General features: G+C 40.4%; 1 protein-coding gene across 2 annotated transcripts in view; it reads right to left on the minus strand.

Annotated features, from left to right (window-relative positions):
* HBS1L (HBS1 like translational GTPase) overlaps positions 1 to 14,899 on the minus strand; it is a 113,295-nt gene that overhangs the window by 92,478 nt on the left and 5,918 nt on the right. The window contains exons 2-4 of one of the 2 annotated variants that reach the window (XM_075924222.1): positions 9,825 to 9,890; positions 7,774 to 7,911; positions 1,906 to 2,100 (exon numbers count right to left, since the gene is read on the minus strand). In XM_075924222.1, the coding sequence (XP_075780337.1) occupies positions 1,906 to 2,100; positions 7,774 to 7,911; positions 9,825 to 9,890 (399 nt within the window). Of the gene's footprint in view, positions 1 to 1,905; positions 2,101 to 7,773; positions 7,985 to 9,824; positions 9,891 to 14,899 lie in introns of both variants that reach the window. The other variant, XM_075924223.1, reaches the window with a different exon arrangement.

The raw sequence follows: 14,899 nt of genomic DNA on the forward strand, positions 1-14,899 counted from the left end.
GAAGGTCTAGCACAGAGACCCTTCATCCACGAGAGAGAAAGATCCTGGCTCTTAGAAAGGTGTCCTTTTTTTCTTTTTTTATTTCCTTTAGCTAAAATGGTATTTTTTCCTTGCTTTGAACTTAAAACTTTCATTTCTGGAACTATAGTATTTGACTGGCCTATTACAGCTTGTGAAGATATTTCTGAATTTTTTATAAGGACACTTAAATCAATGTTTGTATTTACTCCTGCAGAAGGCCACGTTTCAGCTATACTGAATCTAGAGCAGTCTTTTGCATCTTGAGGTTTATCTACTTCAATGGTTTCTGCAATTAAATCCGAAAGTGATAAATTCTCCAGTTCTCTTACTGGAGAAGCCTTAGAAAATGCCAAAGACGACAGAGATCCTGTTAATTCTGACATCCCAGCTGCAGCTTGATGTTGACCAGCTAGTTGTGACCATGGTGAGGATTCAAATTTCAAATCTGTAAAACTCGTAGATGACTGGTTATAAAGATCAGACAAAGAACAACAGTGGTTTGAATTACTTTCCTTGGGCTCTTGAAGCAGATCAGCCAGTGATGTACCTCCAGACTTTGAAAATGGCAAACTACTCATTTCTGAAGTTGAGATGTTTTGCCCGGTACTTGACAGAAACGAAGGAAATTTTTCAAAAAGCTCAGTCTTCTCTACAGCACTCATTAAGCCAGGACAACTATCCATACTTCTCTTACTACTATGATCTGAAGAATTTTGGAACCTAAATAGTTCCCTGTCTTGGAGACTTAAATAATCATCCTGCATCAGCAAAGATTTCAAGTCTTGTGGCTCCTTGCAGTACAACTGCTTCCAGAGAGGACTGTCAGAATGACTAGCTTTCAATAATTCAGCACCTACAGTAAAGCAAAGTTTGCTTTCATTGCTGGAAATCAAACTTACTGTGCCAGTATTGTCTTGAAGTTGTTCTGCCACATGTTTACTGACAGAGTCATAACATGATTCCTCACACAAATCATTACTGAGGGAAGAATAAAGAACAGCTGAAGATTTATGAAAAGATTCAAATATTTGCTTTTCAACTGAGGATATATTAGAATTTTTAGCTTTGAAGAGCATTTTGTCACTTAAAGTTGAAAAGTAACAAGGTGATTTAGTTTTGACTGTCAAGCTACTGAGGTCAGATATGTTGGAGTTTGCTGAAGTGTCTTCTATTAAGACAGACAAATTATCTAAATTAGTGGAAGTTTCTGAATAAAATAAGTCTCCTTACCTTACAATAGCCAATAATTTTCAGACAGATGTATGGTCACAACGAAAATTTCCATTTTTAAGGAGGCAGCAAGAGCAAAATCAAGAAAAAACATGAAAGGCATTTAATTACTAAATGTTACTTGAAAATTGCATTGCATCAAATTTGCTATAATCAAATTTGTGAGTTCTGAAAGGTAATAATATTCAATCATTTAGCAAAATTATTTACAATTATCCACCAAAAGAAACTAAGTTAGTAAATGGGTATCAACATTTAAGATGTCTTACTCCACACAGTTATTGTGCTAGCTCTATCACCAGCAAACATTTAAAATGTCTTAAAATTTGCTGTCTTACATTAAAAAACAAAAAAAGTTAACAGATGGATAATTTAAGTAGTAACATATCTAAGGTATATATTAGAAAACAGGGATTGTGATTGCTTACATTTTAAATTAGGGGACCGAACCAAATCTAAAACATGATTTTAATTTTAGTAAAAACTACTGCTTCCTTTAAAAGATGTTCTGTATATTTCTTAAAATCCTGAAATGTATTTAGAAATATTTTGTTTAGTCAATGGGTATCATTCAGTATCCAAGTATCTTCCAGTTTTCGAGTCAGGATTATCCTATGCAGACAGTGAACCAAAACATAATAAATAAAAGCATACCTTTTGTTGTCTTTCCCATAATCACAGCTTCTTCATTCTTGGTCTTCATACTTTGCTTACTGTCTTGTGAAAGCACAAGATCCAAAGCCTTCTGTATATCAAATTTACTATTCAACACTGCTTCCACCATCACCCGCTCTGGTACAGCTTCCCCCAGCACTTCTCTCATCTGGTCAAGACACGAATAAAGATGAGCTACAAAATAAAATTATAAAATGTGTAAAACATATTTGGGATGAGGCAGGAATGGTAATTAGAAAATCATTGCAACCTGATTTCTTCCTCTGGCATTTTCTCTTACTCCGAGCACAGAAGAATTTTTCAATTATTTCAGCAAACGTTAGTATGAGAAATGATTTTAAATTGTCTTTAAAGGGCTGAACACTTAACTAGTAAGTGTTACCAACATGAACAGTATTATGGAAGAGTGCAATTATTCAACTTAAAATTAGTCAAAGTAATTTGATAAGCCCATATTATATCCATTTAACAGAACATTTTAAGTGTTTGCAGACACTATTTAATGTCTATGGTAAACAGCATCTTTTCAAGCCTTGGGACTTAGCAGCTGAATAACCATAAATACTAGCAGCTTTAGATTAACACTTTAACATTAAAGCTATCAGAAATCTTATGTTTCCTAGATTTGAGACACGTTTCTGAATGTAAAAATCGACATGATTTAAAGCCAGACTTTTCTATTGACATTACATACATTTCAGAAGTTAAAAGGAAATGAATGGAAACTACAGAATAACGCGATGGACAATCCTGTAAACAATAAACTAAAGTCACAGAACCATAGAACTGAAAGGCAGAGCCTGGCAAATGCAGATATTTGCTTTTTATCTGTGGGTATCTGATGATGCAGATATCCGCTCATTTTTGCAAGATCCAGGTGTAGATTTAGATACAATTTTTGTGTCCATGCAGGGCTCCACTGAAAGGGACCTTCACAGGTAATCCAGTCCAGTCCCAATCATGGCAGGACTAAATATTATCTACTTCATCCTGGCAGGTATTTGTCTCACCTGCTCTTAAAAATCTCCAATGACAGAATGAATGAATGTCCCAAAAATTATGTAGTACCGGTTTAAAATTGAGCATAAATTACTTATTTTTAAAAGAGACACAAAGTGAGTAAGGCAGTATATTTTATTAGATCAAACTTTTTTTAAAAAGGTCAGAAATATGCTTCATCTGGCTGTTTAGCCAGGAACCCCACTACAGACTAATAATGTTAAGAGGTGGGTATTTAATCGAGTAGTCAACAGAATTTTTATTGACGACTCAATTAGTTGATAGGCAACCTGCTCAGTCCCGGCTCATGCTGTATGCGGATCCAAACCCTGCTGTGGTTCTGCTATTTAAAAGGTAATAGGAGCCGAGCAGCCTGCCCCAGGGTTCTACTGCCTTTTCAATTCAAGTGCCACAGCAGGATTTGGTCTCAGACTGGCACAAGCCAGGATTGAGCCAGGCAGCCTGTCAGTCCGGCTCCTACAACATTGTAAATGCAGAACCTGTTGCAGCTCTGCATTTAAAAAATAGGAGAAGCAAGGAGGGCAGAGACAGCAAAGCGGGGGGAGAGGGGGATTTGAGCAGCCGACTTGACTACCTGATAAGTCTAGGCCCTTCAAGTAAGTGGGAGGATGGGGCAACACGTTGCCCCAGCCTCCCTCCCCATGCTCTGGTTGGGTGAGCAGAAGCTGCAAGCCACACAGCCCCAGGACATGCAACGTGTCCCTCCTCCCCGGTGCTCGGTGCTCGGAGGGGAGGGCAGAAGCTGGGAGCCACAAAGCCACTCCCCTTTCCCCTTCTCGGTGCTCCAGAGGAGAGGAGCAGAAGCTGCGAGCCTCTTCTGGCTGCAGCAGGTGGGGGGAGGGGGAGAAGGCATGGCAGGCTGAGGAGAGGGGCAGAAAGTGCTGAGGGCAGCAGGAGCTGCATGGCCTTTCCCTTCTCCTCTCCCCAGTGTTGGAGGGAGGAGAGGTTGAGGCCTGCAGCCTCACCCCTCCCCAGTGCTCTGGAGGGGAGGGAGCTGCATGACCTCCCCTGTCCCGGTGCTCTGAGGAGGCAAAAGGAGGGCTGGTGAGCATAGTGAGCAAGGGGTGCAGCCCCCTAGTGATTAATAATAATTAAAGTTTCTGACAACAGGTAAAATTCTATAATGGAGAAAAAAAAGGGGGGGCAGGGCCTCCAAAGGAAGAGGCAGGGCCAGGACACTTCGAGCTTCCCCACACACAAACCATGATCGGTCTGGGTGTGGGGGAGCCCCTTTGCTCCCCCTTCCCACTAAGCTCCCATGCCCCTAGCGGTGGGAAAAGATTTCCTGTACTCCCCTATCTCCAGGCTAATCAGGACTGAAACTGACATGATGGACAAGAACTCTTGAGATGACAGAGGAAAATATGAAATTATAGAATCAGAATTTCATGTAAATCATGTTCCCATTACAAAGTTACAGGAAGGAAAATGTAAATCAATACACATCTGTCCCATTCATCCGGCATGCCAAAGAACAACCTTCAGACAAACAGTAGCAAAGATAAGAAGACAAATGTTCTCATGTAAGCATATACTCCTAAATCTAACAAAGAATTAAAATATTCATTTTTAAGAATAGCCATTTTAAGAGAAATTAAATGCATAAAACTAAGATAACATAGTATCCATGTCCCACAATAAATATTTAATATATCAAGGGTTACAGAAAGGCTATTTGTGGCCACCTTGTACATTTGTACTTGGGGGGGGGGGGGAGATGATGCATCTGTCACCTCAAACTTATGATCCTCTCCTGAAAACCCTATCTGCTGGGGCTGAATGGTCACCCTCTTTTGGCAAACATTCAGTCTCCATAAGGGACTGCAGCTCCCAGTTACCTCAGTTCCTTTTCCTGAACCACATAGCCCTATGTACATAAAGAACTATCAGGTAAAGAAGAAGATAGGAGGAAAGCGTGAAGGGGCAGAAGTAACTTTCAAATAAATAATCGCTAATTCTGGGTACTAATCAATGCTTTTTTCTTCAATGGCCCCTGCATATTCTGACTGGTGTGGGATTAGTGAGCAGGACAGCCCCAGTGGAATAAAGCCTTAGGAATTCTCAGATCAAGACTCATAAAACAGTTCTCTTAAACCCATCATTAGAGCATGAAGCTAAGTTCAAGGAACAGTTTATCAAGTTTATAGGGTCTGTCTCCCAGAGCTTCTTGGAGTTTAGTGTCCTGTTCCAGTATAGGCTGTAATCTATTGATAATGTGTTGGACAGGTATAAGTTGGGAGCTGTAGGTGATGACAAGTGGGGTTCTATTGTTGGTTTTCTTGGGTCTGTCTCGTAGTAGATGGTTTCTAGGTATTCGTTTGGCTCTTTCAATTTGCTTTTTTATTTCTCCAGGTGGGTAGTTGAGGTTTATAAATGCTTGGTAGAGATCCTGAAGTTTCTGGTCTCTGTCTGTGGGATTAGAGCAGATGCTGTTGTATCGAAGGGCTTGGCTATAGATGATGGATCGTATGGTGTATGCTGGATGGGAGTTGTCCTATAGACAACCACCTAACCTCAAGATGATTCTTACCAACAACCACAGGACATACCACACTAATACCAACCCTGGTACTTTCCCTTGCAACAAACCCCGCTGCCAGCTTTGTCCACATATTCACTCTGCTGACACCATTATTGGGCCTAACCAAGTGAGTTACAAGATCAAGAATACATATTCCTGCGCCTCCAGAAATATAATCTATGCTATCATGTGCCGAAAGTGTCCGTCTGCTATGTACATTGGACAAACGTCTCAGACCCTTTGCCAAAGAATCAATGCCCACAAAACAGACATTAGACAGGATCACAAAGAAAAAACAGTTGCTTGTCATTTCAACCAGAAAGGACACAGTCTCAATGACCTGCTAACCTGCATCCTACTTCAGAAGACATTCAAATCTGCACTTGAAAGGGAATCCTCTGAACTGGCATTCATGCTAAAATTCGACACTCTCCGCATGGGACTTAACAAAGACCCCAGCTATCTTACACATTACAAAGATAGCTTCCCCAATTATCACCTCTAATACTATTAACTCACAGACATTTCCCCTTCCCCACCTCTAATATCATTAACTCACTGGCATTCACCTTCCTTCCCCCCCCCCCCCCCCCCACATCCCCCTTCTGTTCTGTAATGTGATTTGTCCTTTTCATGTGTGTTCATTTTTTTTAAATTGTATCCTTTGGTATATATGGTTGTGACTATTTTCTTCCATTATTTGATCTGAGGAAGTGGGTCTGGCCCACGAAAGCTCATCATCTAATAAACCATCTTGTTAGTCTTTAAAGTGCTACATTGTCCTGCATTTTGTTTCTTATATAACGTGGTATAGCAAATTAGTCATTAGGATTTGTAGTTCTTCACTAGTTCTCCTGATAGAAGTGACAATCATGCGAAATGCCATTTTAGAAAGAGAAATGTGTATGCTAACACTATTGCCTTTATCAATTAAACTTGTAATCTCATCCAAAAGAGATACCAAATTAGTTTGACAGGATCTATTCCACAAACCCATGATGATTGGTATTAATTACATTACCCTCCTTTAATTCTTTATTAATTGTGTCCCACGCCAGCTGCTCCCTTGTCTCGCCCAACATTAGTGTCAGGCTCAATATCTATTGGTCACTTTTGCCTTTGCTCCATTATTATTAAGAATTCTACCATTTTCATCTAATAATGGACCAATACCATTGCCAAGAGTCCTTTTGTTCCTAAGTTTTTAAAAACTCCTTACTGTCCTTAACACTGCTGACCATAGATTTTTTCCTTGTTTCTCTTGTCGTCATTTTACAATTTCTAGTTTCTCTTTTCTTATTCTTGTTATATTTATAACTCCCTTCAATTCCCCACTAAACAAGATTGATTTTTAAACCATTACAACCTTCTTCCTCATTTGTGTCTTTTGAAACATCTTGTAAGGTGTTTTTAAACTATTCCCAATTCTCATTCACATTTTTCTGATTAAATTCTTCCACCTAGCTGACTTAGCTTATAACTGTTTTCAGTTTTGCGAAATTAGCCCTATTAAAACACCAACCATACATATTACTGCTCTGCACTTTATTCAGCTTGCACATTACAAATGTGATCACGTTACGATCAACCATACTCATTCATACAGTCTATTATACAAGTACCAAATGGCATTACTCACGCAATGTCATTGTCACATTTTTCAACAGGGTTTGTGAACTTGAGGCAAGCAGAGCACGGATCCCCTTAAGTAGAAATGTACAGAAGCTCTCAAAAAAGAGGATCCAGTATTCAGGCCAAAGTTAACTTAGATATATTCGATAAGATAGGTGCTGCATGATAACTAACATACAAAAATGCATATTTAACAAAACAACTAACAATGATATATGTAGTACTGTATAAGCAATGTGGCCAATTGAACAATACTGTAGAAGCCCTATCTTCCCCATTATTAGCTAGTGCTAACAAAGTACTGGAGAGCGTAATAGTGGGGGTCCTTCACAGACCACCAAATCAAACCAGAGAACAGGATGAGTTACTAATTAGACTCTTCCTCAGAAACACATGGAAAGAAAAACTTGTATGGATAATTCAATTTGGGAAATATATGCTGGAAGACTCATGCAACCATTAGCAAAATATTAAAGTTTCTCAATCTTATTTACAAATACAGAAAGTATTGCATTCATATAAGATAACTACTTGGGACCTCATTATAGTAAATAAATCTGAATTAATCACTGGACTCAGTTTGTGGATGACTAACTATTCCTAATTACCTAATTATATTCGGGTCTTTAAATCACAGTAGAATGAAAATAAGATTGATTGTTCTTAAAAATTACCTTGATCGACTCCAGTTAGCTGGTGATTGGATGTAAAACAGTTGGCAGATTCTTCTGCACCTTCATAGCCATACTCTTCTTCTAATGGCTCAGCAAGTGCTGAGGGTTTATCACGTCTTGAGTAAATAAACTGAGCAGCTACAACAACCAGGAGCAGTATATTAAAAATAATTTCCCTTGAAATAAATATCCCATTGTTTGAATACAGAATCTAGCAAAAGAAAACATGTAATGACAACAGCGTGCATCAATTAATATGCAAAAAAATCTTATTTTGCAATCATTAACTCAGAGCATCGTTCCTGCAGGCCCACTTTGAGAAAGCTACTAGCAGGCCTGCGCCGCTTTGTTTTCCTAAAAGGTCTGTAGTCATACAGCTTTATGGCTGCCGCTGGCTCTAGTTCGCCATTTTCATTCAAGGGCAGCTTTGGGAAACCCAGGGAGCTCCCACTGCCACCCGGGGCTCTGTGGTCTCCCCAGTAGCTCCTGGTACCGCCCGGGGCTCCGTACTCTTCCCATCCCAGCAGCTCGACTGTTGCTCTGGGGTGTGAGAGCGCCACTCCCACCCAGCCGTTCCACAGTTGCTCAGGGCTCTGCATACTGCCCAGCTGATCTGCTGGCTGCCACCCTATCCCAGATGACTAGAGGCTCCATGTTGTGCTCAGTGGCACTGCTGCTGCCCAGGGCTCCTCTTTCTCAGCCCTCTAGTCTGGCAAAGTTCCTGGCACCAACCCACTAGCTTATTCCCATGAGTGTTCCCAGTGGTCACTCTGACGATGCCAGAGGTATTGCCAGAATAGGGAAATCCAGATTACAGAGTGTCAACCTGTATGTTCTACCTATTCATAAACATTTATTCAATTAATTCAGTCAATTTTTCTGTTCTTGAGCTTTAATTTTTACAAATTCAGGCCATGATTCAAAGTACCTTAGCACACATTTACATTTTTAAAAAATGTATAAACCCCATCCTTAATAAGAAAGGTGCCTAAATTATATGCTTAAAAGCTTTGCAAAATTTAGACTCTAGTCATTACTCATAATTTTCAAAGTTTATGTGAAATTTCAGCTTAGGAGTTGTCTGTGAACATTTACTACAATTTGCTATATTGTATTTATGGTGTGTAAGCAGATTCTTGAGACACTTGGTTTGTTGCTACTTTGTCACTGGATGGCTGAACCTTTTTAAATGAGAAAAGCAAATCTTGTCCACATGCAAATATTCTGGCTTCCATGCAAAAACAATAATGTAGTGATTCCACAAATGCTGATGCAATAATAATTTCCACAGAAGTGTGCAAAAATAGCAAACACACACAGTAACTACAAAGTGAACAGCTATTCGTACCCCATTACATTATACTCGCTAAGGAACCAATTAGCCTTGGCTCATCAGTTAATCCTAAGGGTTACACACACCTCCTCACCCCCAATCTCGGTATCACAAGACAGATGGGAGGGGGCAGGCAGCAGTTGGTGTACATGGGACACTAGCTTTTAAAAGCCTGCACACCACACGTACCAGCTCAGGAGCCAGTATGCATGGGGAGCCGGCTCCTCAGAACTATGCGCCACCCCGCCTGCAGAGCCGCCCTCCCTGCTGCACACACCCTCCCCCATGCTACTGCCTCCCAGAGGCAGCAGCACAGGAAAGGGGGTGGCAGGCGGGAACCGGTACTTGCTAGCCCCAACACTTGTAGATAGCCAGCTTTAAAGCCAGATCCAACCTGCCCCCCCGTCACCTGTAAACATATAACCGCTGTAAAGTTCAGCAGTTCAGCTTTTTAACACCCCTAATACTCGCACAGTTAACTTTTATACTGTACACTTACCAATTTGATAATCTCATCTTTTAAGTTATAATCTTATCAAATGTTTCTTAAATGCTCATCATCCAATGTTTGATAGTCAAACATTTTAGTTGCCACAACTATTTGCAAAGCTATCTTTCTAGATTTAACCAGCAAATCCCAATCTTCCCTATATTTTGTCATCTATATTTGTCCATATTTTTCCAAGTGAAAATTCCATAAATAAACATTTGAACTAACCTGTTGACGGGGAAATACAACAATCATCCTCTACCGATTGGCCATAAAGATCATCATCTTCAAAATCTAAGCAACAGGAAACAATAAGAATTAATCTACGTACACTTTTTAAAATATTTAACAAGTAAGGAGTATTTAGAAACAATTTCTTAAGTATTTTTTAAAACCCTCTCCCCAGTTATATTAGAATTATTCCACTTCAATATTTCTAAAGTTACACTGACAAACAGCGAATCTTTACTCAGTAACCAGTAAGAATAGTAGTATATATAATAGTGTCAAAATATATTTAATTACGCAATCATGTAACCGCTGAAAATTTCAGCGGTTACACATGTATGGAAGTCAGAGAGTGCAGGGAGCCAGCTTTTAACCCAGCACCCATCTGCCCTCATCTACACTGCTGCCTCTGATATAGATGCAGTAAGTAGCACAGGGCCGCAGGTGGCTCCCCAGGAACCGGTGCGCATGGGAGCTGGCGAGAATGGGTTCGAGCATACCGGGAGCCCATGTGCAATAATGAACATTAACTGATGACCCCAGGGTCATTTGTTAACCATGTATATGGTTACACTTTCACGTCCCTAACTAGGGTCATTGACTAGTTGCTCCCCACCCCGCCTTGCTGTCTCTATCAGGTAGGGTGGGGAGGAGGACTAGTGAAGGAGCCAGTGCTGGAGGGGAGCAGACTTAAAAGCTAGTTCCTCCTAGCACCATCTCCACGGGGGCAAGAGTGACAGAAGTGTAGCGGGGGACTGGGAGTAAGCCAGGACTCAGATGTCCCAGCTCACACCCGATCACAAATGCTGCGCCTCTGCTTTTTAAAATGTAGTCAGAGTTGCAGGCAGCTCTTCCTACATTTCAAAGGCAGAGGCACAGTGGAGAATCCGGGGCAAATGGGGACTGCTTCAGTCCCCACTCAGGCTGGGTTCTCCGCTACTCCTCTCCCTTTGAAATAGGGATGTTAAATTTCAATTAATCAACTAATCAAGTTGTCAATGGAATTTCCATCCACTACTTGATTAGTTGATAAGAGAGGAGGGAGCGAGCACTATCCCCACTGCACCTCTGCCTTTTAAATGTAGTAAGAGTTGATTGAAGAAGAGCAGCAGTGACAGAAGCAGTCCCCACTCGCCTCCCGTTCCTCCTCTCTCACAGGGCTCTTTCTACATTTCAAAGAGAGAGGCACAACAGTCAGACTGGAGCGAGCAGGGACGGCTTTAGTTCCCGCCCGTCATTTCCCCGCTGCACCTCTATTTTCCCTGTCCTGCCGTGCAGATGGTACTGGGAGGAACTGGCTTTTAAGTACAGGAGGAAGTTTGAATTTGGGTACAGATAGGGTGCTGGGGGTACACGTGAAGATGGCATTATGACCTGGGGTAGGGGTTAGGGATGTTAAATGGTGGGTAATCAGCTAATCGAGTAGTCAATGAAATTTCCATTGACTACTTGATTAGTCAACAAGGGGGGAGGGAACACTGAAAAGCCAGATGTGGTTAGTTCCTGGCCCGGGAGATAACCCTGCTGTGGCTGTGACTTTTAAATGTATGAAGAGCTCCCGGGGATCAAGCCTCCCCCCAGCACCAGCTCCTGGCTTCCCCATCCCTGCCCGCCTCTCTCTGATAGAGGCAGCAAGGCGGAGGGGGGGGCAGCAACTAATCGAGTCATTACTCATCTACCCAATAAGCATATTTATCGGGTAATCAACTAGTTTAATGGTTGCTTAGATCCCTAGTAGGGGTCCTGGAAGCGAAGTTGGATGCAGGAGGGAGTTGTGATCTGGGACAGAGAACTGGGGTGCAGGAAGGGGTGCCAGGTATAGGCTCTCTCCAGGAGACCTTTCCCATAGATGACTCCCAGTAGGTGGTCCAGTGGGACCTTCAGGCAGGTTCCCTGGCTGCCGTGGTCCAATACGCAGCCAGCTACTGGGACCAGCATGCATGTCTCAGCCCTGTACACCCAAGAGGCGATGGGGAAGTCTCTACACCCTGCCCCCATTCCTAGCTACACAGTCTCTCATAAGCCAAAGACTCGCAGCTCCCCCTTCTCCAAGTGGCGCACATAGGGAGGAGACACACATGCTTGTCCCAGCAGCCAGTTGCTTTGAGTGGCATGCGGGGCCACAGAATCCAGGAAGCCTGCCCAAGGAGTTCAATGGTCTAAATGTTTGGTGGGCCATATTTTGCCTGCCTTATTCTTACCCAAAAGAAAATGTAACTACAACTGTACTTCTATTACTGAACTATATTATATAACAAATGGTACAGACATTATTTCAGCCAAAAAGCAAGTATCTTATACCACTACTGACATACAAAGTACATTTTCCCATTTAAAAATTTCTACACACTCTCAACAGATCTAATTTGGTCTAACCTGAAGAGTTTAATGATTTCCCTAGTATTCACTAGCAGGTAAAGAATACCAGTATTGCCATCCCCCAGCTATCCACAACCTTTCAAATTAAAGAAATTAACACACACACACACACACACACACACACACACACACACACACACACACACACACACACACCACCCACCCCCATGGCATTACCTACTTTCTATACGAGCAACTTTAAGAAATATAATGTAATTTCTTTCCTATATTAAATTTATACTTCTTTTTCTCTTATAGAAGGGTCTCTTTCCTATTTGTTAAGTAGGGATGAGAATAGTTAACCACTAAGCCTCATTTAATTTAATTTAATAGGCGAGGATTACCGGTTCGGGTTAATCAGTGGGGGCTTGAGCATATTCCCACCCTCTGCAGGCCCACTAAGGCGGAGAGCACTCCACCCTGAGTAGAGGAGCCCCTGTTAGCGGCGGTCCTACCCTGGATCCAACCCTAAGGCAAAGCCCTCTCCCCCTTTAAGTTTAACTGGTTAATCAATTAATATTAGGGATGTAAAATCCCATTTAAGTATGATGTTCCCTCACATCCTTTTTGTTCTCTGCATTTATTTACATATTTTTATCTTTTCCCCTTATATTGTGATCTATTTTATAACACCTACCCCATATTTGTGTGTCTCCTTCTCCCACTCATGAAAAATCATTATCAGTTCTGCATTTATGAAAATGTATCCTTTCCTATTAGTTATTCCAAGAATAAGAATTTTACTGACTTTTAGAGAAGGAATGGAAAGCATTTAATACTGAGTAAGCATCTGTCCAGCAATCATAGAATACTAAAACTGGAAGAGACCTCGAGAGATCAAGTCCAGTCCCCTGCCCTCATGGCAGGACCAAGCATGGTCTATATCATCCCTTATAGAGGTCTGTCTAACCTGCTCTTAAATATCTCCAGTGATGGGGATTTCACAACCCCCTAGGCGATTTATTCCTGTGTTTAACCACCTTGACAGTTAGGAACCTCCCTTGCTGCAGCAATGTTACTGGTCATGTAGATTTTCCTTCTGTTTCCTTTTAAATGTGAACTACAATGTCATTAAGTAACAACCTTATCCTCAACTGAATAAACTCATTGGCCTTCTTGAGAAGAAGCATGATCTATTTTGAAGGAATTAACATAAGATTAAGAGCCAACATGTCCTGGCCCTTTCAATGACTGTTCCATCTCTTGCCTCATTTCTCCATCTATAAAACGGGTAAATTTTATAACAGTATTCGGAAGATTAACATAACAGTTCAATGGACATGTAAAGCTATGTAACGGTAATATTAATTATTACTAATAAATAAGTTGATGTCTCTTTAGATCAGGATATGGCTCTCAGATGTCATTTACAGGAAGAAATTATACTAAGAATATGGAAAAAGGTAAACATTTTCAAGGTTTAGTATTTACAAGTAGATAGTGAACAAATACAGAGAACATATGCTAAAATATTGTTTACAGGAAGTTAGTGTACACACAGTTTAAAATATTTATATAATTTGTTTCAAAAAGTCATGAAGAATGAAGTAGTTAGCGTGCTAACAAAACAATGCACAGTCCTGAAGATCAGCTCCTACATCAAAGCAAATGTTGTACTCTTCCCTACAAAGAGCACTCAGAGACCTGGAGAATTAAAGGCTTATTGTTCTAACTACATGAGGTGGCATAGACAAATCAGCTTTTGTACAGAATAATCATACCTATACAATCTATAATAATTCCTTGGTTATGTCAATAATAACCCAGTGGTAATGGATAACTGGTTGTCATATTTACTTGGGCTTTCATTAAACATTTGACAAAAGTTTGTCACAAACAGCTGCTAAGGAAACTAAGTAACAGTAAAATAACTACTACCATGGATTATAAACTGTTTAATTGAGGAGAAGGAATCATTTTTTAACATGATCAAAGATTAACAGAAATGTGTACCATGGTTCCTCACTGAGACTGAGTATTTTAAAGTACTTCCTATCTATCTGGAAAAGGGACTGGCTAGTGATGTGGTAAATTTTGCAGATGAAACAAAATTACTAAATTAGCCAACAGGAGAGAAATTAATGATGAAATTCAAATGAAATAAACTAATGCACACTGGTAAGTGCAACTGTAATGTTGACAAATGAAAAATAACAAATCGGAAATAAAAATTTAAATGCGCTCCTTTATTCAGTCCTAAAATCAAATGGAACTTGTTAGGAAAAAAAGATTAAACAGCTTAATGAAAATATCTGCTCAAGATGCAGAGATGATCAAATTAAAAAAAAACACATGAAGAAATAAAATGTTAAAATTCATGAAGAACAAGACTGAAAATAGAGACATTTTAGAATGACTTTATGTAAATTGGGGTTGGCAACCTTTCTGAAGTGGTGTGCCAAGATTTAACCCTCTTGCCCTGGGCCACTCTCCTGGAAGTGGAGGAGGGTCTCTCAGTGCACCCTGTGGACCACCTGGCTCAATGCAAACCTTTCCACAGACCACTAGTTGCTAACAGAAACTCACTGTTAATTACATACTTACGCCTGAGCCATTTTGCTAGTGCTACAGCTAGGGAGAATGATTTAAGTTAAATTATTAAACAGATTAAGCATTTTAACTTTCTCATGTTAGTTTATCAAACTTCATTTTAAATAAATTATTAATTTATATCCAACACAAAAGGTTTCAATGTT

The sequence above is a fragment of the Pelodiscus sinensis genome, chromosome 3, assembly GCF_049634645.1.
Source record: "Pelodiscus sinensis isolate JC-2024 chromosome 3, ASM4963464v1, whole genome shotgun sequence".
NCBI classification, from domain to species: domain Eukaryota; kingdom Metazoa; phylum Chordata; order Testudines; family Trionychidae; genus Pelodiscus; species Pelodiscus sinensis.